Genomic DNA, 25,607 nt, shown 5'->3' on the forward strand with positions numbered 1-25,607 from the left:
GTGGGGGGGCAGGGGGGAGCAGAGAGAGGTGCGAGCCCTTGGTTGGGAGCCTGAGGGGAGGAGCTGGAGAGGCGCGATCCTGGTTGGGAAACTGGGGGCAGGGACAGAGCAGAGATGAGAAGAGGCAGCGGGAAAGGGGAAGTGGAACCAGGAGCTCAGGGTGGCTGGTCGAGGGGGTGGGGAGCTCAAGTCACCTCTTACTAAGCTACTTGTTTTGGGGCGGCTTGGGCTTGTTTTTGAAAGGCAGAGTCACATATTTATCTCGTGAAACTTGGCAACTTTCTGTATATTTCAGTCCAGCAGCAAGCACACCACAACAAACACAAACACACACACACAACAGACGACAAAGGGATGCAGTAGATTTTCCATCACTTTAAATCAAGACTGGATGCTTATATCACTGGGTGAAATTCTCAGGTCTGCGTTATGCACGAGGTCAAACAAGACTAACACAAGGGTGCCTAGTGGCCTTAACATCTATGACGGCTTTAATGCCCTTTGATTTCCATTGAGAGAAGCTGCCCAGGGGGTCGGAGGCTTCTTTGAGACTTGAAAACAGAGGAGTCCCACTGCCAGGGGGGTGGAAGCAATCGCCCAGGGGCCTAGTTCTGAGGCGTGTTGCTAGGCCCTTGCTGGGGATTGTGGGGCCCGCACTGAAGAACGCTGTATGTGCTAAGTATGGATTCTGTGGAGATCTGGTGAAGGACAGTACGGAACATTTCCCCCTTTTACACTGAAGTCCCCAAATGGAGACTGTAAAATTCAGAATTCTGCGGCTGCCGCCCCACTCTGCGGCCCGTACTCTCCTTCTCACGCCTTTCCTGCTAACTCCATTGGTTAGGCTGTAGGACGAGCTCATGGGCAATACCGAGCCAACAGTTACACTGGGAGCAGGGACTTGCCTGAAGGACAGCTGGAGCTCTGCAAGGCATCTGCAGCCCTAGCTCCACTCCCAGGGCCTATAGCCGGCCCGCACAGCCCACCAGCCGGATTGGAGCCTTGTGCATTATTGCCTCTCCAGACAGCCATCAAGAAAAGCTAAAGTTGCTCGTGTAACGCAACAAGTGTCTGTATTGCATCAGGAGTCACCGTTCTGCTGCAATGTTGTAAGACCCCGTTGTGTCAGCATTACACGTTCCGCATTGCAGCAGAGGGTGGGGAGTGTCTGCAGCAGCCCGATGAGCAGAGGAGATACTGATTGTCCGTGACAGGGCAACAAAATGGTTCTCCTGCGGCGCTGCAGCATTTTAATGTCGGCAAGCCCTAGCTCACCCAAGGCGCTGTTAGTTCTCTGAGTCTGTAGAGAGCTGTCCCCCGCCCGGGCCACAGGAGAGCCAGGCACTCACACGGCTCTAGGCGAGCCAGGCTGGCCCCGAGATGCAACCGGCCGGAGAGAGACGCCATTTTGGGACAGGTGAGCGCCCTGAACTGATCAGCTCCCCCAGCTGGCAACCCACACACAGCCCATGGGCTGTGCCCTCGCCCCCCGCCCCCAGCGCGTGTACACAGCCCCCCAGTTCTATCCTACTACTCGCTAGAAGCAAACACAGCTGGAAGTTACCCTGGAACCCCACCCACCACCACAGCAGGTACTGGGGGTGACGCAGCCCTTCCCTCGCAGCGTGTCACCCCCCCACCCCATGTCCCTTCTCTCCTCCAGCTCCCTCCTCCCCACCCCATTTCCCCTGCACCCCGGGATGGGTCTCTAAGTCCCCACCCCACCCATCTTCCCCCATCCCCTCCCCTCAGTATCTCCCTTCCCCGGGCCGGTCTATGGGCCTGGGTCTCTCCCCTCTCCTCACTGGCCCCAGAAATCAGACACTCGCTGGCCAGTGTAGTGTTGGAAACTGCTCCCCATAGGAATGTGCTACCTGGAGTAGTTACTGATATGTAATGGATTGTAAGAAACTGCTATTGTAAAAAACTGCTGTCTGATGTAGCAAATGCCTGCAGGTAGCACTTTGTCCTCTGCACTCTTTTGTTGTCCCCTGCACTCATGGCAGGACAAAGTATTATCTAGACCATTCCTGACACGTGTTTGTCCAACCCGCTCTTAAAAATCTCCACTGATGGAGATTCCACAACCTCCCTAGGCAATTTATTCCAGTGCTTAACCACCCTGACAGTTAGGAAGTTTTTCCTAATGTCCAACCTAAAAGGCTGTTGCTGCAATTTAAGCCCATTGCTTCTTGTCCTATCCTCAGAGGTTAAGGAGAACAATTCTTCTCCCTCCTCCTTGTAACGACCTTTTATGTACTTGAAAACGATTATCATGTTTCAGTCTTCCCTCATAGGTCATCTTTTCTAGCCCTTTAATCAGTTTTGTTGCTCTTCTCTGCTCCAATTTGTCCACATCTTTCCTGAAATGTGGCACCCAGAACTGAACACAATACTCCAGGTGAGGCCTAATCAGCACGGAATAGAGCGGAAGAATTACTTCTCATGTCTTGCTTACAGCACTCCTGCTAATACATCCCAGAATTATGTTCCCTTTTTTTTTGCAGCAGTGTTACACTGTAGACTCATATTTAGCTTTGATCCACTATTACCCCCAGATCCCTTTCCGCAGTACTCCTTCCTAGAAAGTCATTTCCAATTTTGTATATATGCAACTGATTGTTCCTTCCTAAGTGGAGTACTTTGCACTTGTCCTGATTGAATTTCATCCTATTTACTTCAGACCATTTCTCCAGTTTGTCCAGATCATTTTGAATTTTCATCCTATCCTCCAAAGCACTTGCAACCCCTCCCAGCGTGGTATCAGTCGCAAAAATTATAAGTGTACTCTATGCCATTATCTAAAGCATTGATGAAGATATTGAACAGAAACGTATCCAAAACTGATCCTTGCAGGACCCCACTCATTATGCCCTTCCCACATACTGTGAACCACTGATAACTACTCTCTGGGAACAGTTTTCCAACTAGCTTTGCACCCACCTTATTGTAGCTCCATCTAGGTTGCATTTCCCTAGTTTGTTTATGAGAAGGTCAGTGCGACACAGTATCAAAAACTTTACAAAATTCAGAATACCACGTCGACCACTTCCCCCCATCCACGAGGCTTGTTACCCTGTCAAAGAAAGCTATCAGGTTGGATTGACACAGATTTGTTCTTGACAAATCCATGCTGAGTGTTACTTATCATCTTATTTTCTTGTAGATGTTTGCAAACTGATTGCTTAATTATTGTCTCTATTATCTTTCCGGGTACACAAGTTAAGCTGACTGCTCTGTAATTCCCTGGGTTGTCCTTATTTCCCTTTTTTATAGATGGGCACTATAATTGCCCTTTTCCAGTCTTCTGGAATCTCTCCCATCTTCCATGACTTTTCAAAGATAATTGCTAATGGCTCAGATATGTCCTCAGTCACCTCCTGGAGTATTCTAGGATGCATTTCATCAGGCTCTGGTGACTTGAAGACATCTAATTTGTCTAGTCATTTTTAACTTGTTCTTTTCCTATTTTTGCCTCTAATCCTACCTCATTTTCACTGGCATTCACTATGTTAGACGTCCAATCACCACCAACCTTCTTGGTGAAAACTGAAACAAAGAAGTTATTAAGCAATGCTTCCAGTTCCACATTTTCTGTTACAGTAACTCCTCACTTAACGGTTCATGTTATTTTGTTGCTGATCAGTTAGGGAACATGCTCGTTTCAAGTTGTGCAACGCTCCCTTATAACATTGTATGGCAGCCGCCTGCTTTGTCTGCTGCTTGCAGGAAGAGCAGCCCGTTGAAGCGAGCTGGTGGGGGCTTGGAACCAGGGTGGGTCGGCAGCCCCCAATTGGCTCCCCTATGTTCCCTGTGGGGCAGCCGCCCAGCAGGCTGTCAATTGCCAGGTAGTTCAGCTGTCCCTCCCCCCCCTGCCCTGGGCTGCTCCTGCCCTCTGCCTTGGAGCTGCTCTCAGGAGCCTCCTGCTTGCTGTGCAGGGGGGAGGGAAGAGGGGTGCAAATGTCAGGGTGTCCCGCTCCCCCCGCTCCTGACCCCCATCTCCACAGAGCGGTGGGGCGGGGGGGAAGACACAACAGGGCTCAGGACAGAGGGAGCTTACAGGTAGCAGCTGCAGTCTCAACTTGCTGATCTACTTAAAAAGGCAATGTCCTTAGAGTGGGGTCAACGTACTTTAAGGGGCAATGCGCGTCTCTCTCTCTCTCTCACACACTCACACACACGGTGTGTGTCTCTGTCTCTCTCTGCCATGCTGTGCCTCCTCCCTCCATCTGTGCGACCTTGTAGAGTGTGAGGCTACATTAACAACAACGTGTTAACCCTTGAGGGCTCAGCCGAGTGCTGGTTCATCATTTAGCAGGAAGGCATTCCCTGGGAAATATCCCACCCTCTTCCACCCTCTGACTCCAGCCCCTCAACCAAGCTTCACACTCATCACTGCTGTGTACAGTATTAAATTGTTTGTTTAAAACGTATACCAGCGGTTCTCAAAACTTTGTACTGGTGACCCCTTTCACATAGCAAGCCTCTGAGTGCGACCCCCCCTCATAAATTAAAAACACTTTTTTATATATTTAACACCATTATAAATGCTGGATGCAAAGCGGGACTTGAGGTTCAGGCTGACAGCTCAGGACCCCAGCATGTAATAACCTCGCAACCTCCGCTGAGGGGTCCCGACCCCCAGTTTGAGAACCCCTTATGTATACTGTGTACGCGCGCGCGCGTGTGTGTGTATACAGTACATAGCAGAGGGATGGGGGGGGCAGTACCATGGTGCACAGGGAGCAGGGAACTAGGCCAGAGACCTGAAAACCCCACAGGGCAGCGACCCAGAAATGAGTTGGGCTGGACATATGAAGACAGGAAATTTTAAGAAAGGGGAACTGCTTGTCTCCGTAGACCGGGGACAAGAGGATGAGGAGCTGTGGGAGGTGCACTGGGGAAGTAGCTGTATCAAGGCAAGTTTCAGAGTAACAGCCGTGTTAGTCTGTATTCGTAAAAAGAAAAGGAGGACTTGTGGCACCTTAGAGACTAACCAGTTTATTTGAGCATGAGCTTTCGTGAGCTACAGCTCACTTATGCATCCGATGAAGTGAGCTGTAGCTCACGAAAGCTCATGCTCAAATAAACTGGTTAGTCTCTAAGGTGCCACAAGTACTCCTTTTGTATCAAGGCAGTGAACCCCTACGGCCACGTCCTCCCGTGTGCCAAGAGTCGGTAAGCAGCTGTTTTAGCTGAGGGGGAGACCCAGCCCCCCAGATACTAGGAGCAGGAAGGCAGGCCTGGGTGTGGGGGAAGAGACCCAGTCCTGGAGTGGCCCCCGGGAGGGGGGGAGGGAGGGAAAAAGGGGTGGCCCCGGGGGGAGGGGTGACCTGTGGGGGAGAGAGGGAGAAGGGCGGCCCCCGGGGTGCAGAGAGGGGGAGAGGGGTGGCCCTCAGGGGTGGTGGGAAGGAGGGAGGGGGAGAGGGGCAGCTCCAGGGAGGGAGGGAGGGAGGAGAGGAGCGGCTCTGGGGATGGGGGGAGAAGGGACAGCCCAGAGGGGAAGGAGGGACGGGGAGAGGAGTGGTGCTGGGGAGAAAGAAAAGGGGCAGCCTCACGGAAGGGGTGGCCCCGGGGAGGGAGGGAGGGAGGCAGAGGGAAGGGGGTGGCCCCAGAGGGGAGGGAGGGGGAGAGGGGGAGCCATGACGGGAGAGGAGGAGAGGGGCAGCCCTGAGAGGAGGGGTGGCTCTGTGGGGAGTGGCGGCCATGCGGAAGGAAGGAGGGAAGGAGCGAGGGGGAGAGGGGCCATCGGGGGGGGGGGGAGGGGAAAGGGTGGCCTGGGGGGGAGCAAGGGGGAGAGGGGCCATCAGGGGGGAGGGAAGGGGGGAAGAGGGGTGGCCCGGGGGGGAGGGAAGGGGAGAGGGGCTCACCCAAAGCACCTTGGGATCTATGAATGACTGGCTTTGTATAAGTGCAAAGAATGGATAATCCATTAGTGTTCGCAGTGTCCTTGCAACTACTCAGAGTCACCTAAAACATAATTCTGCTCTTGATTAAGGAGGGGCGTGTGCTGTGTAGTGCTGACACCTAGTGGAGACTCTCAGCATTGCTACAAACAAGTTACGTATTACACCTTAGATATCATTAGTTACCATCCTTATCCTTCTACATCGAACAAAACATCCTCATTCACTATCCTGCCATCCCCTCATTATCTTTGAGAGGTCGGGGTGTTCCTGGACCATCTTAGGGATGTGTTTACGTAGTTACTTGAGAACGCTTGTGTCAAGGTTCCTTCCCCACTCTGAACTCTAGGGTACAGTTGTGGGGATCTGCATGAAAGACCCCCTAAGCTTATTCTTACCAGCTTAGGTTAAAAGCTGCCACCACCAAAGTGTTATACAAAGAACAGGGAAAGAGCCCACTTGGAAACGTCTTTCCCCACAAAATCCCCCCCAACACCCCCTTTCCTGGGGAAGGCTTGATAAAAATCCTCACCAATTTGCATAGGTGAACACAGACCCAAACCCTTGGATCTTAAGAACAATGAAAAAGCAATCAGGTTCTTAAAAGAGAAATTTAATTAAAGAAAAAGTAAAAGAATCACCTCTGCAAAATCAGGATGGTAAATACCTTACAGGGTAATCAGATTCAAAACATAGAGAATCCCTCTAGGCAAAACCTTAAGTTACAAAAAGACACAAACAGGAATATACATTCCATTCAGCACAACTTCTTTTATCAGCCATTTAAACAAAACAGAATCTAACGCATATCTAACTAGATTGCTTATTAACCCTTTTCAGGAGTTCAGACCTGCATTTCTGCCCTGGTCCCGACAAAAGCATCACTCAGACAGAGAGAACCCTTTGTCCCCCCACCCCCCTCCAGCTTTGAAAGTATCTTGTCTCCTCATTGGTCATTTTGGTCATGTGCCAGCGAGGTTATCTTAGCTTCTTAACCCTTTACAGGTGAAAGGGTTTTTCCTCTGGCCAGGAGGGATTTAAAGGTGTTTACCCTTCCCTTTATATTTATGACAGCTTGTCTCTGCATCATCCGCTCAGGTCAGGAACATGCTTACTTGGTTAGCTGACACTTACTGTGTTAGTATTCTGCCAAGGCCTACTCTGGATCATACTTAGCTCCAGCAAGGATACATTATGACTAAAATAGTGTGTAAGGAGCGGTGCTAGGGGTCACTCTCCTGAGTTAGCATTAATAAGAGCAACGGTAAGGTTCAGCCTACCAATCCATGCTTCTCCAAATTATTAGTAATTTGGGGGATAAAATTACTTCATGCTCAACACCTTAAAACAACCCTTTCATTCCAGTTTGCATCTAAAAACACCGCAGAACTCCTTCCAATGGATTATTTGACTTGATCCTCAGAAGATGTGTCTATCACAGGAGTGGGTGGGTGAGGTTCTGTGGCCTGCAATGTGCAGGAGGTCAGACTAGAGGATCATGATGGTCCCTTTTGGCCTTAAAGTCTGAGCTTTGCTTAACAACTTTCTGTTACTTCCTTTGTAGGAACGTTCCTGGGGCCTATGGACAGACTCTCACTGAGCACTGACTGATCAGATAAGTATTATCCAATCACTCTCCTCTTGCTCAAAGAAACTCTAATCCCACTCTTGGTTCTCTGTAGGATACCACTGATTCTTAGAGGATTTTTCTGATCTCTCCCCTCAGGTTCAGCTCAGAGACCAGCTCATCATTTCTCCCAGTAAATGACAATCAGTTTATTTGACTACTGGGGAGGATTAGGCTGCCCATCATTGGCTGGGATTTCTAATAGCTAGGAAGGGGTCAGGAATCTCAGAAACAGGCATGAATCAGGTGAGTGGCTTCCCTTCTGAATGACCCCAGGGAATTCAGGGCTGGCTGCTCTGGTGAAGGTTGCAAACCAGTTTACTTTATAGCTCCTCTGTTCTCAGATGCTCTTGAGTTTGTTGATTTCCCAGAGCCGGGAGGGAGCAAGGCCTAGATCCTCAAAGGTATTTAGGTGCCTAATCCAAAATCTGGAGGACTGTTTTAGTTTGATCCAAGCAGTGTGCCTGCCTAGTAGATGGAGTGGGGCCCTCCAGCTGTAAAGAGGTTCTTTGGCTGTGGGCTCCTCTCTTCGTGAGTAGCCGAGAGCATGATGTGAAGCTGGTTTTACGGTTCAAGTGTTTTCAGGCGAGGAGGGTTGTGAATGGGGGTCAAACAGCTGCATTTGTACCTCCCCAATTGAGACTGGGGTCCCAGCTAGATGGCAGGTCTCGAGGGTTGGGGGCCCTGCTATGGAAAAAGTTGTAGACTTGTCATGGTTATAACTATGAATCTGTCCAAGTACTGAGACCAGGAGTGAGTCTATTTGTGAGCGGGATTGATCAGAGCCAGATTAAGGCATAAACATTATTGACCCTGACCAGGGCCCTGGCTCCTACCTGGAGTCATGTGATTACATCAGACTGTTTCGTTGTTGTTGTTGTTGTTTTTTTGTTTGAAAAGTTTTGAGTCCTTAGGAAGAAAAGACCAGAACTGTGACTTGACTGTAAGCAACACAGAAACATCTGTGTGAGTCTGCAGAGAGCCTGAGACCATTCTCTGAAATGGGAGGAGCTGCTCCATGCATCTCAATGGAGTGTTAACACCAAAACCATCAAGACCACTCCAGTAAAAGACTCTGCATTTGGCAGGAGGAGAAGAATGCAGTGGGCCCAGTTCCCCTGCCCCCACCCAAGTAAAGACACCAGTCCCGCACCATCTCCTTGCCCCCTTCGCTCCCTTGCATCTTGGGAAGAAGGTGGTGTGGAGATGCTGGAGTGGGAATTGTGGACTTCTGTGAACGCTGCAAGTAAGGGGAGATGCTGGGAAGAGGACTGTGGGCGAGGAAGGGCTTGTGTTATTTTGTTTGGATTCTCACTTACCCTGGAGGAGGGAGGACACTTGTTGGCATGGTGACTGTGGAGAGCTACACTGAAGTTTCTACCCAACTGCTGAGGGGAAACTGAGGCATGGCCAGAGGTAAACTGAGGAACAGACCGACTGGATGCCAGGCCAGGTAAGGGCCTCTTACAGAACCCATTCTTTGGTAACTTGTGGCTGTTTGGAGTTTTTGACGCACAGTTTTATGCTGCTTTGGAAGGTGGTGGTGGTGATTTTTGTTACCTAAAGCTATTTGTAGCATGAAGCTCTGATTTCATATGTGGTTGTTCAGGTTTATACCACACCTTCCCCATGGTATCTGAGTGCTGTCCAGTGCTTTAGTGGTGTAACTAGCATCAGTCATGCATGGTTCTGTTTTTGGGTTTTGTATTGCTGCCCATCCCCCACAATATCTGAGTGTCCTCCATTGTAGCCCAATCTATAGATTATATATATATTTGATTACTTAAGAATCCCCAGTCATCACTTTGAGGGTTGACAGGTTCTTGTCCCAAGATCAGGCCCAGTATTATTCAAATTATTGTATAGATGGGAACGGGCCTGTAAGGTCCTTGCATTCATCATCATCGTGTTCCCATGATGCCTCTGGCGTTTAGGGCAGCAACGAAGTTCCTCCACTCCTGTCTGTTTCTGGCAAGTCTTTCAATGGTTCCCCAGCTGTGCCCCAGGTTTTTCACTTGGCTTCCCCAGCTCTTCGCCAGGTTGTTTTCAGGCAGCCTCGTTTTCGCTTACCTTCAGGTGTCCATCTTATTGCTACTGTGGTAATGGAATCAGTTTCCATCTGACACACATGGCCGATCCATCTCCAACGCTTCCTGGCAATGATGGTGCTCAGATCCTCTTGGCTGCATTGTGTCAATAGATCTTGGTTTGAAATTGTTCTGGGGCAAAAGATATGGAGGATTTTTCTGAGGCAGGTCATATGGAATGAAGACAGTCTGGGCATGTGATACTTTCTCATTCCCCAGCATTCTGCACTATAAAGTAGTGTTGAAAGCATGCAGCTCTGATAAATCTTGAGTTTGGTTTTGGTGTTGTATTTTGATGATTTCCAGACTGTATTTAAGCTCCTAAAGGTGTTTCTGGCTTTACTGATTTTGTTCCGGATGTCCTGGCTTGTTCCATCGTCCTGGCTGATGGTGCTGCCCAAGTATGTGAATGTTTCTATGTTGGTCAGAACATAATCCTCTATCCATACTGGTGATGGTGAGGCAATATTAAAGGTCGTGATATTTCATAGAATCATAGAACTGGAAGGAATCTTGAGAGGTCATCTAGTCCATTCCCCTGCACTCATGGCAGGACCAAGCACCATCTAGACCATCCCTGACAGGTGTTTGTCTAACCTGCCCTTAAAAATATCCAATGATGGAGATTCCACAACCTCCCTAGGCAATTTATTCCAGTACTTAACCCCCCTAACAGTTGGGACATTTTTCCTAATGTCCAACCTAAACCTCCCTTGCTGCAGTTTAAGCCCATTGCTTCTTGTCCTGTCCTCAGAGGTTGAGGAGAATAATGTTTCTCCTTCCTCCTTGTAGCAACCTTTCAGGTACTTGAAGACTGTTATCATGTCCCCTCTCAGTCTTCTCTTCTCCATACTAAACAAATCCACTCCTTTCAATCTTCCCTCATAAGTCATGTTTTCTAGACCTTTAAACATTTTTGTTGCTCTTCACTGGACTTTCTCCAATTTGTCCACATCCTTCCTGAAATGTGGCTCCCAGAACTGGACACAATATTCCAGTTGAGGCCTAATCAGCGTGGAGTAGAGCGGGAGAATTACGTCTCGTGTCTTGCTTATGAAACTCCTGCTAATACATCCCAGAATGATGTTTTAAAGTCACTGTCAACCCAGTGTTGTGTGCAGAGCAATACCCACTTCCCCCGCATCGATGACCTCTTCGCAGGCCTGGCTGGGGGACAAAAGTTCAGTAAGATTGATCTGAGTCAAGCGTATATACAGATGCACGTCGATGAAAAGTCCCAAGAGCTGTTGACTATTGTGACGCATAAAGGGCTTTATTGATACTGTCGTCTACCCTTTGGAATAACATCTGCTCCCGCCCTGTTCCAGAGGGCTATGGACCAGATCTTGTGTGGCTTGCCAGGAGTCCAGTGCTATCTGGATGACATCCTGGTCACTGGAAGGAATGAGGAGGATCACCTAAAGAATTTAGAAACTACCCTACAAAGACTGGAAGAGTATGGCCTACGAGTCCGCAAAGACAAGTGTGAATTCTTCCAGCCCCCTGTTGAATATTTGGGACACATCATTGATGCTACAGGTCTTCATAAGGCCCCTGCAAAAGCTAAGGCTATTGTGGAGGCTCCCCCTCCTCAAAATGTTAGCCAGCTTCGCTCGTTTCAAGGACTATTAAACTATTATGGAAAGTTCATCTCACAGTTAGCCACACTGCTAAAACCACTTCACGAACTCCTTGGGCAGAACAAGGCCTGGAAGTGGACTGAAGCCTGTGATGTTGCATTTAACAAAGCTAAGGATGCATTGCTAAATTCTGACGTTCTGACGCACTTTGAGCCATCCTTACCCTCTACAGTTGGCCTGCGATGCCTCCCCTTATGGAGTGGGAGCAGTCGTGTCACACATTATGCCTTCTGGAGAAGAGAGATCTATTGCTTTTGCTTCGTGCACTCCAAGCAAAGCAGAAACTAACTATGCCCAAATCGAACGTGAGGCATTGGGAATCATTTTCGGAATTCGGAAGTTTCATCAGTACCTGTTCAGATGGAAGTTTACTCTTCTCACAGACCATCGACCTCTGACTTCAATTTTTGGACCCCACACAGGCATTCCCCCATTAGCTGCTAGTCGTATGCAATGTTGGGCATTGTTGCTTCCGCACACACGTATGAAATCAAATATCGGAAATCCACTCTGCACAGCAATGCGGATGGTCTCTCAAGGCTGCCTCTGCCAGTCAAACGTCAACATATTGCCCAGAAGGAAATCTTTTACTTTGAACAGGTAGAGAATACACCCATCACCGCTACTCAGGTAAAGAAGGCAACTCGAGTTGACCCGGTATTGTCCTAAGTTATGGACCTGGTGATGCATGGAACATCTCGACGAACCTCTCCGGTCTCACCTGACCTTGTTACCTACATGTCCAGGAGGACGGAGTTATCGATCCAAACTGGTTTGTTGTGGGGGAGACATGTCATTATCCCACCACCACTGAGATCACAGATGTTAGAACAGCTACATTCCAGTCACTGTGGAATAGTGTGCATGAAGGAAATTGCACAAAACTATTTTTGGTGGCCTCGATTGGACAGTGCTATTGAAGAAAAGGCAAGACCTTGTATGTCATGTCAGGGTGTGAGGAATGCACCCCAGTGGGCACCCCTACACCCATGGGACTGGCCTGAAAACGCATGGCAATGTATTCACGTTGACTTCGCTGGCTCCCTTGAAGGAAGCATGTTCTTGGTGGTGGTAGATGCCCATTCTAAATGGCCAGAAGTCTCTATAATGCAGTCCACTACTGCAGAGAGTACTATCCAAAAACTACGGAGACTCTTTAGTCGTTTTGGTCTGCCAGAACAACTTGTGAGTGACAACAGACCGCAGTTCGTCTCTCAGGACTTGCAAAATTTTATGAAGGCGAATGGGATACACCACGTCCCCGGCTTTCTAATGATGGGACGACAGCTGCGCACTTGCCTTGATCTGCTGAACCCCGACAAACTGTGCAAAGTCAGCAGCAAGATCAAGTTACCAGGTGTGCACCCAGAGCAAAAGACCGAACCTCTAGCCCGGGACAGCCAGTTTGGGCTCGGAATTATACTTCTGGAGCTAAATGGGTCCCTGCCACTGTCATCGCTCAAACAGGGCCTGTTTCCGACACAGTCCGGGCTGCAGAGGATCTCATCCGGCGGCGACATGTAGATCAGCTGTTGCCAGGTCCTGCCAGTCCTCAGGACACATCTTCAGTTGAGTTGCCTGACTTCACCGCTTCTGGCGAGACACCGAATCAAGAGTCACCTGTTCCTGACTGTCCCCCTCCATTACTGCTGGTGGCTGAGATACCCCCCTGCCCGGAACGAGCTGATACCACATCCTCACCCATTCACCCTAGGAACCCTGAGCCCATTGTCAGGCCTGCGCCCAAGACACTTTAGGGAGCAACAACACCAGAAGTCCGCCGTAATCCACCGAGAGACAGAAGGCCTCCTCAATGGCTGGATCTTTAGCTAGGGTGAACCCGTGGTTATGGGGCAAAATAATCTCCAGGGTTTAGCCAGGAACGGAGGCAGTCTACCCTCCTTCTCTAGTTTAGTGTTTGTTTTATTTAGGGGATGTTCTTATTAAGGGGGGCAGGAATATGTTGTGTATTTGGTTGTCGTGGTAATAGAACCTTGTTGTTGCTATGGCAACTGAGTTAGATTATTAGGGGATAGCCCAGCCAGTTTTGGCTGGTTTTTGGTTAGTTCAGTGTGTGGCAATAAATGGCTGCTTTCAAGGTTTACAGCTATGTGTCTCCAGTGATTTCTTCCTAAAACTGTTGCCCCCAAGGATGTAACAAGCCCCAGGGGCGATGCGTGGGGGGGGAGGGGGGCAGAGGCGGCGACGGCCCCTGCTGGTCCCCCCATCGTGGCCCCCGCTGGCCCCTCCCCTTTTCCAGCATCGCCCCCCATGCCTCCCCGGAGCACCAGTCACCACTGCCTAGCCCTATGGCAAACACCAGGGGTCTAAAACTCACAGCCTGCGGGCCATCTGTGGCCCGCGAACCTCCCCAGTGCGGCCCGCGGGGCTCCAGCACTTTTGGGGCCAGGTCTCTCCCTTGGCCCCACCTACCGCCCCTGGGCGCTCCCACCCCCCAGGTGATTTAAAATGGCCCAGGGCCCTGGCAGCGCAGTGGAGCAAAGTGGCATCTGCCTGCTCGCTCCACCTGTCTGCCGGCCCCTCCCTGCGGCCCCGGGGTGGGGAGGGGAGGGCTGTGCCTCCGCACGCTGCCCCCGCCCCAAGCGCCCCTGCGGCCAATGGGAAGCTGCAGGGGCGGTGCCTGGGGGCAGCAGTGCATGGAGGCCCCCCAGCCCGCCCCGCCTTGGAGCCCCAGGTAAGCGACGCACCCCCCAACCCCCTCCCAGAGCCTGCACCCCCTCCCCACACACCCCAAACTCCCTCCCAGAGCCTGCACCCTCTTCCCACACATCCCCTCCCATCCCCAAACTCCTTCCCAGAGCCTGCACCCCTCCTCCTGCCCCAGCCCAGAGCCTGCACCCAGCACCCAAACTCCCTCCCAGAGCCTGCACCCCAATCCCCTACCCCAGACCTCCTCCACCACCCAAACTCCCTCCCAGAGCCTTAGGCAGGTGGGGGTGGAGTTTTTGGGGGGCTGTTTGGCTGACTTGTGTCAGGGTCTTTTTGAAGTTGGGGAGCATTAGGGCAGATGGAGGCGTTCATGCTCTGAGTATCAATCTTGTAATGGGGAAAGGCCATTGAAAAGGAACTTTTGGCCCCCATTGTTACCCAGATGGTTTGTAACAGGGCCAGGTTCTTTGACTGGCTACCAGCATCTATTGTCTGGGGAATAACCTCCCTCAGCCCACCAGGTAAGCAGGTAAACAGAAGACTTAACAAGGAAATATCTTCCAAAACAAACAGGGCTTATTTAGAGAACTTAACAATACCAGGGAATGCAAAGGGGAAAGGAAAATAAAAACAGTAAATAACTCAGTGGTTTGCCCCAACAGTGGGCCTGAAGCCAGGTCCCCAAACAGCCCTTGGCAATAACCAAAAGTTTGTACTTGCAGGTCCTCAACGAACCAAGGTCCCAACGGACCCACGGGATGATGATGGACAAAGAAGCGGTCGTCTGCAACTGGGCTTGGTGGATCCTGGACCTACCACTGCCTCCAGCGATTGCCGGGGACAGGAGATCAGGAGCACAGGAACAGATGGTAAGTTCACTAGGTCACACACGACAAGTCAGTCAGTCCCAGGTGAGGATGCTCTGTGGTGAAGGAAACCTCCTGAAGCTGGCACAAATAGTCTGTCGCTAATGGACAGCAACTGCTGACAGGCGCGCAGCCCTTATAAAAGGTTCTGTGTTGTGAAAGTTCCTCAGAGCCTGTCCCTTCTGGAAAGTTCCTAGAAAGATATAATTACTGGAAGGGACCTCGAGAGGTCATCGAGTCCAGTCCCCTGCGCTCATGGCAGGACCAAGTTCCAAGTCCTTTACATGTGCCATACACACAACAGCATCAACAACATTCATAAACATGAAAATAAACACAAGGGAAACAGCCCCATCCCCATTAGAAGGTCTGGGTGTCTCCCATGTAAAAGCAACAGTAGTTTTGAAGCCCCTTGTGGTCTTCCTGGACTCCATAAGTACATAAGAGCAGCCAGACTGGGTCAGACCAAAGGTCCATCTAGCCCAGTATCCTGTCTCACCAGTGCCAGGTGCCCCAAAGGGAATGAACAGAACAGGGAATCATCCAGTGATCCATCCCCTGTTGTCCTTTCCCAGCTTCAGGCAAACAGAGGCCAGGGACACTATTCTTGCCCATCCTGGCTAATAGCCAGTAATGGACCTGTCCTCCAGGTACTTATCTAGTTCTTTTTTGAACCCTGTTAAAGTCATGGCCTTCACAACATCCTCTGGCAAGGAGTTCCACAGATTGACTGTGCCTTGGGTGAAGAAAAACTTCCTTTTGTTTGTTTTAAACCTGCTGCCTATTTGTTTCATTGGGTGACCCCTAGTTCATTGACACTCCCACCCTGACTTCATTGACACTCCCACCCTGACTGTTAGGTTTTTTTTTAAAATGGCGCTGCACACGGTGGCAAGTTCTCTAAAAACATCTGCTCAGTGACCCCAAGGTCTTTCTTGAGCCCCAACAGCTAACTGACACCCCAGCGTCTCTTACGTCGAGCGGGGGTTGTGTTTTCCCACCCCTCCCCTTTCCGCAGGGATCCCCCTCTTTGGCTGGGGGGCGGAATTCTTCCGCACTTTCCACATCACATTCGGGCACGGGGTCCTTGCGGCGAGCGCTGATAGGCTGCACGTCACGCCCGCGGGGCGGGGTCTCTGTCTCGGGGCTGATTCTGCAATTGTTTGCGCCGCGCCGAGCTCCGCCAGGCTTCGGCTCTCAGGTGAGGGCGGCGCGTGTCCCCGAGCTGAGTCCAGGGCTGCCGACACCCCCCCCCCCCCTCCACGGAACCTCTGGCTCGGGCTGTTGGTGGCTCCCCCCCCCCCCTCCCCGCCTGCTGCTGGGGGCTGGGGCTGGGGCTGGGGCATGGGCCGCAGGTGCCGGTTCCCCGGTTGGGTGGGGGGGTGCAGCAGGGCCCGGCCGGAGACGGGGGAAAGGGAGGCTGCAGCAGCTGGCGGCCATTCCCCCCCCCCCCCCCCACATGGCGGCAGTGAGCCGGGGGGAGGAGACGCGGAAACGCGCTCTGGGTGGGGCGCCGGGATTTCCAGAGCAGCAGCGGCCCCTGGTGCGGGAGGGGAGCAGCCCCGGGGAGCTCGGAGGGTGGGAGCAGCACCTGGGGCTGTAGCCTTGGATGTGCGGAACCAGGTGCGAACACCCCCACCCTGCACGACGGGCTCGGGTCCCCGCCCCAGCCCCACACAGTCCAGTGGGGTCAGGTCCAGGGTCCCAGCTGCCGCCCGGGCCCCCCCACCCGGCCCTCTGCAGGTCAGGAGCCTGCTCTAGCCCCGGCCCCCCGCTGCGCTGGCACCCGGACTTTTATCGGCCTGGTCGGTGCTGCCCACCCCAGCCGCCAGGGTCCCTTTTCCACCAGGAGTTCTGGTGGGAAACTGGATGCCTGACGGTCTTATGGCGAGGTAAGAAAAAAGGGTTATCAAAACAAGTTTTGCATTTAAATCTGATGACTTCAAACAGTGCTTCTCAACCAGGGGTCCGGGGCCCCCAGGGGAGCCTCAAGCAGGTTTCATGGGGCTGCCAAGCAGGGCCGGCATTAAATTTGCTGGGGGCCCAGGGCAGGGAGCCGAAGCTCCACCCCACGGGGCTGAACCCTGAGGCCCCGAGCCTTGCCACTTGAGGCTGAAGCCGAAGCCTGGGCAACTTAGTTTCATGGCGGCCCCTGTGGCATGGGACCCCGGGCAATTGCGTTGTTTGCTACCCCTAATGCTGGCCCTGGCTTTTGTATGCAGAAAAAAAAAAGTTTTTGTGGCACAGGTAGGCCTTGGAGGTTTTTACAGTGTGTTCTGGGGGCCTCTGAAAGAAAAAGGTTGAGAACCCCTGACTTAAAAGTCCTGTATCCTGGTGATGACCAGGGATTGTAGGTAATAATACAAATAGAAGAGCCCTTGCCTTCTATATAGGCCCTATGAGGCCATTCGGAAAGTCAACGCAACTGTTTGTGGCTATAGCTGAAAGTATGCAAGGCCAGTTTACTTGCAGTGCATTTCCTCCTGGATTACAGCTTGCATCCGTGTTTGCTGTGATCGGATGGAAGTTCCCCCACCTCTTCAGCTGCATTCCTGGCTCACGTGCCGCTTCAGGAAATCTGCAGGGCGGCGACGTGGTCCTCTGTTCACACCTTCACGTCGCACTGCGCCATTGTCCATTAAGCTAGGGACGACGTTGCGTTCGAAACAGCAGTTCTTCAGTCAGTGACACGTTGACTCCGACCCCACTTCCGAGGTAGGGCTTAGGATTCACCTAACTGGAATTGATATGAGCAACCGTAAGCCACACACCTTCTGGGTGTGGTGTACTGTCCCGTGTAGTGGCACTGAGACCACTTACAGAGAGAGGTCAAATGAGGAAAGGCTGAGGGAACTGGGATTGTTTAGTCTGCAGAAGAGAAGAATGAGGGGGGATTTGATAGCTGCTTTCAACTACCTGAAAGGGGGTTCCAAAGAGGATGGATCTAGACTGTTCTCAGGGGTAGCAGGTGACAGAACAAGGAGTAATGATCTCAAGTTGCGGCGGGGGAGGTTTAGGTTGGATATTAGGAAAAACCTTTTCACTAGGAGGGTGGTGAAACACTGGAATGCGTTACCTAGGGAGGTGGTGGAATCTCCTTCCTTAGAAGTTTTTAAGGTCAGGCTTGACAAAGCCCTGGCTGGGATGATTTAGTTGGGGACTGGTCCTGCTTTGAGCCGGGGGTTGGACTAGATGACCTCCTGAGGTCCCTTCCAACCCTGATATTCTATGATTCTGCTCTACAGCCTTAGGTAAGAGCCAGCTGGCTTTTAGCTCATGCGGGGTTGTCGTTGGGCAGGATCGAACCGGGGACCTCTGGAGCTTAGTGCAGGAGCGTCTACCGCATGAGCTTGCGCCACTATATGGGACAACACACCGCACCCAGAAGGTGTGTGGGTTACACAACCATTCGAACAAAAGACGGTTGCTCACCTTGTAACTGTTGTTCTTCGAGATGTGTTGCTCATATCTATTCCATACTCACCCCCTTCCCCAATGTCGGAGTAGCCGGCAAGAAGGAACTAAAGGGGGGGTCGGGCCGGCAGGGTCATATATATATAGGGCACCATACCGGCACCGCTCCAAGGGGCTCCACTGCCGGCCTGACAGGTAGTCTCTAGGGAAAACCTTCCAGCAGTTGTGTACGTGCCGCGCACGCACCCTAACTGGCATTGAGCCACCACCAGAAGAAGAAGTTCTAGTGGCATCTTTGGCTTTTGTGGTCACCAGCCTGTAGACCGCAGAAAGGGATCTCGGGCTCGTTGTGGACCAAAAGCTAAATATGTATCAACTGTTGGGGGAAAAAAAGGGAACATCATTCTCCCACTCTACTCCGCGCTGATTAGGCCTCAAACTGGAGTATTGTGTCCAGTTCTGGGCACCACATTTCAGGAAAGATGTGGACAAATTGGAGAAAGTCCAGTGAAGAACAACAAAAATGATTACACGTCTAGAAAACATGAGCTATCAGGGAAGATTGAAAGGAGTGGGTGTGTTTAGTCTGGAGAAGAGAAGACTGAGAGGGGACATGATAACAGTCTTCAAGTACCTGAAAGGTTGTTACAAGGAGGAAGGAGAAACATTATTCTCCTTAACCTTTGATGATAGGACAAGAAGCAATGGGCTCAAACTGCAGCAAGGGAGGTTTAGGTTGGATATTAGGATAAACTTCCTGTCAGGTGGTTAAGCACTGGAATAAATTGCCTATGGAGATTGTGGAATCTCCATCACTGGATATTTTTAAGGGCAGGTTAGACAAACATATGTCAGGGATGGTCACTCTAGGTGCTTCGTCCTGCCATGAGTGCAGGGGACTGGACTAGATGACCTCTCGAGGTCCCTTCCAGTCCTATGATTCTATGATAAATTTATCATCAGAGGAAGTGGGCTCCAGCCCACGAAAGCCTTTGCCCAAATAAATGTGTTAGTCTTTAAGGTGCCACAGGAGCCCTCGTTGTTTCCACCTAACATGCTGGCTCCCCGTTGATGTTATAAGCACGTGTGTGCCTCAGTCAACTTCATGGATCACAATGGTGTTCCTTGGATTTTCTAGCCACCTAAAAGCTAGGAGCTGTGATGCAGTGCCTGAGTCCTTTGTGGCTCCCACGCCGCCTTCGTGAAGACTTTCGAGCAGTGGTCCTCAACCTATTTACCATTGTGGGCTGCATCCAGTACTACGTGTATGGCCCTGCTGAAGTCTCATGGGCTGCAGCTGTGTGCTGATTGGGCCGCAGGTTGAGAACCATGGCTATAGGGCTCACCTTCTCTCACCTAGTTTCCATCCATAGATTAGAAGAGCAAAACAAGCTTTGCTGCTTTTTCAACTCCCAGTCGGTTTCTTTGAATAAACTGAAAAGAAGAGAATACTCTCTCTGTACCTGCACTAGAGACTACTGCTGTCCAAAGCTGCTTTAACAAACTATCACCAGTTCCAGTGGCTTGACTTTCTTCAAGACTTCATCAACAAACGTGTTCTGCTGGAATATTATTCTTTTTAATTAAATGTAAATTATTTTAATTGGATTATAGTAAGTTTAGGCCTTAACATAGGTTGTTATAATAAAAAAAAAGTTTAATTTTAAGTTGGGGTTTATTTAAAAAAAGTATTTAAATAAAAACACCAAATTTTAAACCACTGATTTTTATGCAATCTCGGAGTGGGGGAGGCTGAGTCCTGTGTCTGTGCCCCTCCCGAACTCCTTCCCCTCCATCTCCCTGGAGTTGCCAGTGTAGGGGGAGGCACTACACACAGTTGTATATTGTGCGCACTTGCCTTTTATGTCTGGAGTGTGCACGTCCCTGTCTGCACCCCATCCAGCCTCAGTGTGTCCCTCCCCTGCTGAATTTGGAGGGGGAAGGATGAGAGGAAATGGGAAATCTTCAGTGAGGGGCTTGATGGCACAGGAGGGTATTGGTTACTACGCTGTTCTTACCTCTGGGGTTTGTTCTGAGGGATGGGGGAAATGGGACGCCATAAACAAACCCACTGACCCTTGTGTTGTCCTGACTGTCATTTCAGGTTCTAGGTCAGCTGGGAGGGGAGCCAAAGCCGTGGAGGATTGTGTAGCTGACTCTGCCACGGCTGTATGAAGCTGGTTCTTGCCACTGGTGAGAGGGGTCCAAGTTGATGAGAGTCCAACACCCACCACTGTCTCACTGAGAGGACAGATGAGGGAGGGAGAGGAAGCAGATCCCTCTGAGCAGCCTCTTAACAGCTCCAGGGACTTGAAGAGCAGAGGAAAACCAGGTAACTGGAGTTTTCCTGCCTAGCAACAGGCTGAAGAGAGATGCTGAAATGCTGACTTTCAGTGGTGGGTGTAACTGCCCCCCCATTCCACCCCGGTGCAGCAGGGGCTGTATTCCTTCAATGGACTCCGCTTGTTACCTGCCGCTGCTCTCTCATGTGGTTGTTGTTGCATGTGCATTTTTAGGACTGCACATGTGTCAAGGTTCCTTCCCCACTCTGAACTCTAAGGTACAGATGTGGGGACCTGCATGAAAGACCCCCTAAGCTTATTCTTACCAGCTTAGGTTAAGAACTTCCCCAAGGTACAATCTTTGCCTTGTCCTTGAACCGTATGCTGCAACCACCAAGCGTTTTAAACAAAGAACAGGGAAAGAGACCACTTGGAGACGTCTTCCCCCCAAAATATCCCCCCAAGCCCTACACCCCCTTTCCTGGGGAGGGATTGATAAGAATCCTCACCACTTGGTACAGGTGAACACAGACCCAAACCCTTGGATCTTAAGAGCAATGAAAAATCAATCAGGTTCTTAAAAGAAGAATTAAGGTAAAAGAATCACCTCTGTAAAATCAGGATGGTAAATACCTTACAGGGTATTCAGATTCAAAACATAGAGAATCCCTCTAGGCAAAACCTTAAGTTACAAAAAGACACAAAAACAGGACAATACATTCCCTCCAGCACAGCTTATTTTACCAGCCATTAAACAAAAGGAAATCAAATACATTTCTAGCTAGCTTACTTACTAACTTAACAGGAGTGGTGAGGCTGCATTCCTGATCTGTTCCCGGCAAAAGCATCACACAGACAGACCAAACCCATTGTCCCCCCCCGCTCCAGATTTGAAAGAATCTTGTCCCCTCCTTGGCCATTTTGGGTCAGGTGCAGCGAGGTTATCTTGGCTTCTTAATCCTTTACAGGTGAAAGGATTTTGCCTCTGGCCAGGAGGGATTTTATAGCACTGTATACAGAAAGGTGGTTTCTCTTCCCTTTATATTTATGACAACATGTTCTATCCCCTTTGGCTCACGTCTCCGTGGGTCGCTCCTGTCACTGCTCTTTCCTTCTGTTTGTTTGAAAGGGTCAGATCCTCCCTTCCGTGTGTGAGCAGCAGGCAGGCTGAGGTGTGCACACTCCTAACACACGCAGAGCCCTGCCTCTGTGCAGGGCCAGGAACAGGTGTAGCTGCCTGTGGCCACAGCGCATTCACTTGTGTTTTGCCAGTGCACTTACTATGCCCTCAGATGTGGCTCTGGGCACTAGGGAAGAGGATTTGCTAAGACTGAACTCCCACAGGGGTTTTGTGGATTCACTCTCCCTGGTACAGAAGCTCTTTTCCAAATTTCCTGCCAACCTTTGGTTATTAATTATGACAATTCTCTGGCTATTCTTTTTATCCATATAAATGGTTAATCTCTTTTTTAACTTTCCTAAATTCTTGTTCTCAATTTCCTGTGGCAGTGAGTTAGAATCATAGAATTTTCAGATTGGAAGAGACCTCAGGAGGTCATCTAGTCCAATCCCCTGCTCAAAGCAGGACCAACACCAACTAAATCATCCCAGCCAGGGCTTTGTCAAGCTGGACTTTAAAAATCTAAGGATGGAGATTCCACCGCCTCCCTAGGTAACCCTCCAGTGCTTCACCACCCTCCTAGTGAAATAATGTTTCCTAATATCCAACCGAGACCTCGCCCACTGCAACTTGAGACCATTGTTCCTTGTTCTGTCAACAGCCTCGCTCCATCTTCTTTGGAACCCCCCTTCAGGTAGTTGAAGGCTGCTATCAAGTTCCCCCGACTCTTCTCTTCTGCAGACTAAATAATCCCAGTTCTCTCAGCCTCTCCTTGTAAGTCATGTACTCCAGCTCCCTAATCATTTTTGTTGCCCTTCGCTGGACTCTCTCCAATTTGTCCACATCCTTTCTGTAGTGGGGGGACCAAAACTGGACGCATTATTCCAGGTGTGGCCTCACCAGTGCCAAATAGAGGAGAATAATCACTTCCCTTGATCTGCTGGCAATGCTCCTACTAATACAGCCCAATATGCCGTTGGCCTTCTTGGCAACAAGGGCACACTGCTGACTCATATCCAGCTTCTTGTCCACTGTAATCCTCAGGTCCTTTTCTGCAGAACTGCTGCTTAGCCAGTCGGTCCGCAGCCTGTAGCTGTGCATAGGATTCTTCCATCCTAAGTGCAGGACTCTGCACTTGTCCTTGTTGAACCTCATCAGATTTCTTTTGGCCCAATCCTCCAATTTGTCTAAGTCACTCTGGAACCCATCCCTACCCTCCAGCATATCCACCTCTCCCACCAGCTTAGTGTCATCTGCAAACTTGCTGAGGGTGCAATTCATCCCATCACCCAGATCATTAATAAAGATGTTGAACAAAACCAGCCCCAGGACTGACCCCTGGGGCACTCTGCTTGATACCAGTAGTCAACTAGACATCAAGCCATTGATCACTGCCCATTGAGCCCGACAGTCTAGCCAGCTTTCTGTCCACCTTATAGTCCATTCATCCAGTCCATACTTCTTTAACTTGCTGGCAAGAATACTGTGGGAGACTGTATGAAAAGCTTTGCTAAAGTCAAGATATATCACATCCACCACTTTCCCCATATCCACAGGCCAGTTATCTCATCATAGAAGGCAATCAGGTTGGTCAGGCGTGACTTGCCCTTGGTGAATCCATGTTGACTGTTCCTGATCACCTTCCTCTCCTGAAAGTGCTTCAGAATGGATTACTTTAGGACCTGCTCCATGATTTTGCTGGGGACTGAAGTGAGGCTGACCAGTCTGTAGTTCCCTTTCTTCCCTTTTTAAAATATGGGCACTATATTTGCCTTTTTCCAATCGTCCAGGACCTCCCCTGATCGCCGTGAGTTTTCAAAGATAATAGCCAATGGCTCTGCAATAACATCAGCCAATTCCCTCAGCACCCTTGGATGCATTAGATCAGGACCCATGAACTTGTGCATGTCCAGCTTTTCTAAATAGTTCTTAACCCATTCTTTCACCACTGAAGGCTGCTCACCTCCTCCTGTAGCAGATAGGCGACTCACCGCAGTGGCGCCTCCTGCTGGTTGCCTCAGGAATTAGCTCTTTTCTAGCACTCAGAGTGCCCCCTGCTGGCTGGTGTCTTGCCTGCCTCAGGTCCCTCCTGGACCCAGGTGCCCCTTACCTTGGGGTTCTACCCCCAGCAGTACCCCACACTCTGAGTCTCCCCTCCCAGGAGAACCCCCAACCCTCTATACCCACCTTACCTCAGTGGCTACTGCCAGTTGTCATCTAGCCCCTGTTCTCTGGGGCAAACTGCAGTCTGTAATGGTCACTCATCGTTGGCAAGGGGGTTGGACCAGCTGCCTCTGCCTGCACCTCTGCAGCCCCAGTACCTGCTTTGGCCTTTAACAAGGCCTCAGTCTGGGGAGTTGCCAGGCTGGAGCTCCCTAGCACTTCTTGCCCTTCCTCTGGTCTGGTCCTCCAAGGCTGGAGTAAGACTGACCCAGCTCCTCCCTTAGCCCTTCTTATACTGGCCCAGCCGGGTCCTGATTGGCTGCCTCCAGCCCGCTCATGATTGGCTCTCAGCCCCAGTGCTCTCTAAGGGCTGGCCTTTAACCCTTTCAGGGCAGGAGCAGGGTGACTGCCCCGCTACACCTCCCCATACTGTGTTGCCTGGTGCAGCAGTCTGGGAGCTGACCTTTTCTGCTTCAAAAAAAAAAAAAAAAAAAGGCCAAGGCCTCTGTGTGTATATAATGTCTTCTGCAGCTTCCACAGTATGCATCCGATGAAGTGAGCTGTAGCTCACGAAAGCTCATGCTCAAATAAATTGGTTAGTCTCTAAGGCGCCACAAGTACTCCTTTTCTTTTTGTGAATACAGACTAACACGGCTGTTACTCTGAAACCTCTCTTGTTATAGTTTCTCCAGGCCCTTGATCATCCTCCAACCTCCTCCAAATCCCTCTGAATTCTGCATGGTCCTTTCTGGGGATTAATTGGTTAATTAACCACATAGTGGTGTTTGCAGGAGTGATGTTCTCCTTCACAGTCTGGATGGGAGTTCGAGTTAATATTTGTGTCCAGAGCAGGGACAGAACCATTTTAGAAATCAAAATAAATACCTGGTGTGTGTCAGATCAGAGCCTGATGGCAAACAATTCTGGTCTCCGTAGCCCCAGGAGCATTAACGGGTTTTTATCTTCCAGATGATCCAGTTTACGGCAACTTGAAGAAAGCGGCTGTATCTGAAGGTCGAGCTGTATTCATTGCCATAGTCGTGGTCTTGGTGGTAATCATCATTGCTTTAGCAGCGGCTTTGGGAGGTAAGTTCAGTCTCTGAGTGTGGTTCTCTCTGATGGTTCAGTCTCTGAGTGTGGGGGAGTTTTTTATCCTTAGTGGCTCACAACACTGTGTGTTCTCCTCCTAGCCTCACTGCTTTAGCAGTCAGGTCAGACAGGATTCTCTCTAGGTTCTTTTATGGGGTCCGTCACTGAGAGCATCATAACATTGATGGATTTCTCCTCACAGGCCCTGTGAGGCAGGGATGTGTCCTTGTCCCCATTCGGTGGCGTGGGAGCCAAGGCACCGGGGCTGGTTCCACAGGGTGCTAAGGCACCGAAGTCCCAGTTTCAGGCACCCCTGTGATCTGCCAACCCCCTGCCTGGCTGCCGCTGAACCCTGGGGGTGCCTGAGCTCACCTGGGGATGGTGCTTTTGCTGTAGAAGTTCTTTGAGCTGCTGCTTGGCCCTCGACACCCAAGGCCTGTCTTACCTGTGGGGTGGGATTGGGCAGGCGTGCTTAGGCTGCCTGCCTCTGTGAAACAGGTGCGGGGCAAGGACCCTCCCACCTTAACCCTGCCCCAGTGGTTAGGGCCCTCACCTGCGATGTCAGATCCCGGTTCCAGTCCCCTCTGTGTGAGGGGAGACGGGATCTGAGCAGGGGTCTCCCACCTCCCAGGTGAGAGCCCAGCCACTGAGCTGTGGGCAGTCTGAGGTGGGGCGGGGGGAGGGGTGTTCTCAATATTTCCTGTTGAAGTTGTTCCACTTTGATTGAATACTTAAATATTAAT

General features: G+C 50.7%; 1 protein-coding gene across 5 annotated transcripts in view; it reads left to right on the plus strand.

The window, feature by feature from the left end:
• Nucleotides 1–1,142: 1,142 nt before the first annotated feature.
• The window catches only part of LOC102939181 (C-type lectin domain family 2 member D), a 32,085-nt gene continuing 7,620 nt past the window's right edge, over nt 1,143–25,607 (plus strand). Inside the window, exons 1-6 of one of the 5 annotated variants that reach the window (XM_037915078.2) lie at nt 1,143–1,417; nt 7,471–7,779; nt 8,434–8,986; nt 14,653–14,799; nt 20,315–20,542; nt 24,745–24,861. In XM_037915078.2, coding sequence (XP_037771006.1) covers nt 20,464–20,542; nt 24,745–24,861 — 196 coding nt within the window. In that variant the 5' untranslated portion in view covers nt 1,143–1,417; nt 7,471–7,779; nt 8,434–8,986; nt 14,653–14,799; nt 20,315–20,463. Of the gene's footprint in view, nt 1,418–7,470; nt 8,987–14,652; nt 14,800–15,834; nt 15,998–19,596; nt 19,800–20,314; nt 20,543–24,744; nt 24,862–25,607 lie in introns of those variants that run through there. The other 4 variants (XM_037915080.2, XM_043528297.1, XM_037915077.2 and 1 more) reach the window with 4 other exon arrangements.

This window comes from Chelonia mydas, chromosome 14 (assembly GCF_015237465.2).
Source record: "Chelonia mydas isolate rCheMyd1 chromosome 14, rCheMyd1.pri.v2, whole genome shotgun sequence".
Lineage (NCBI taxonomy): Eukaryota > Metazoa > Chordata > Testudines > Cheloniidae > Chelonia > Chelonia mydas.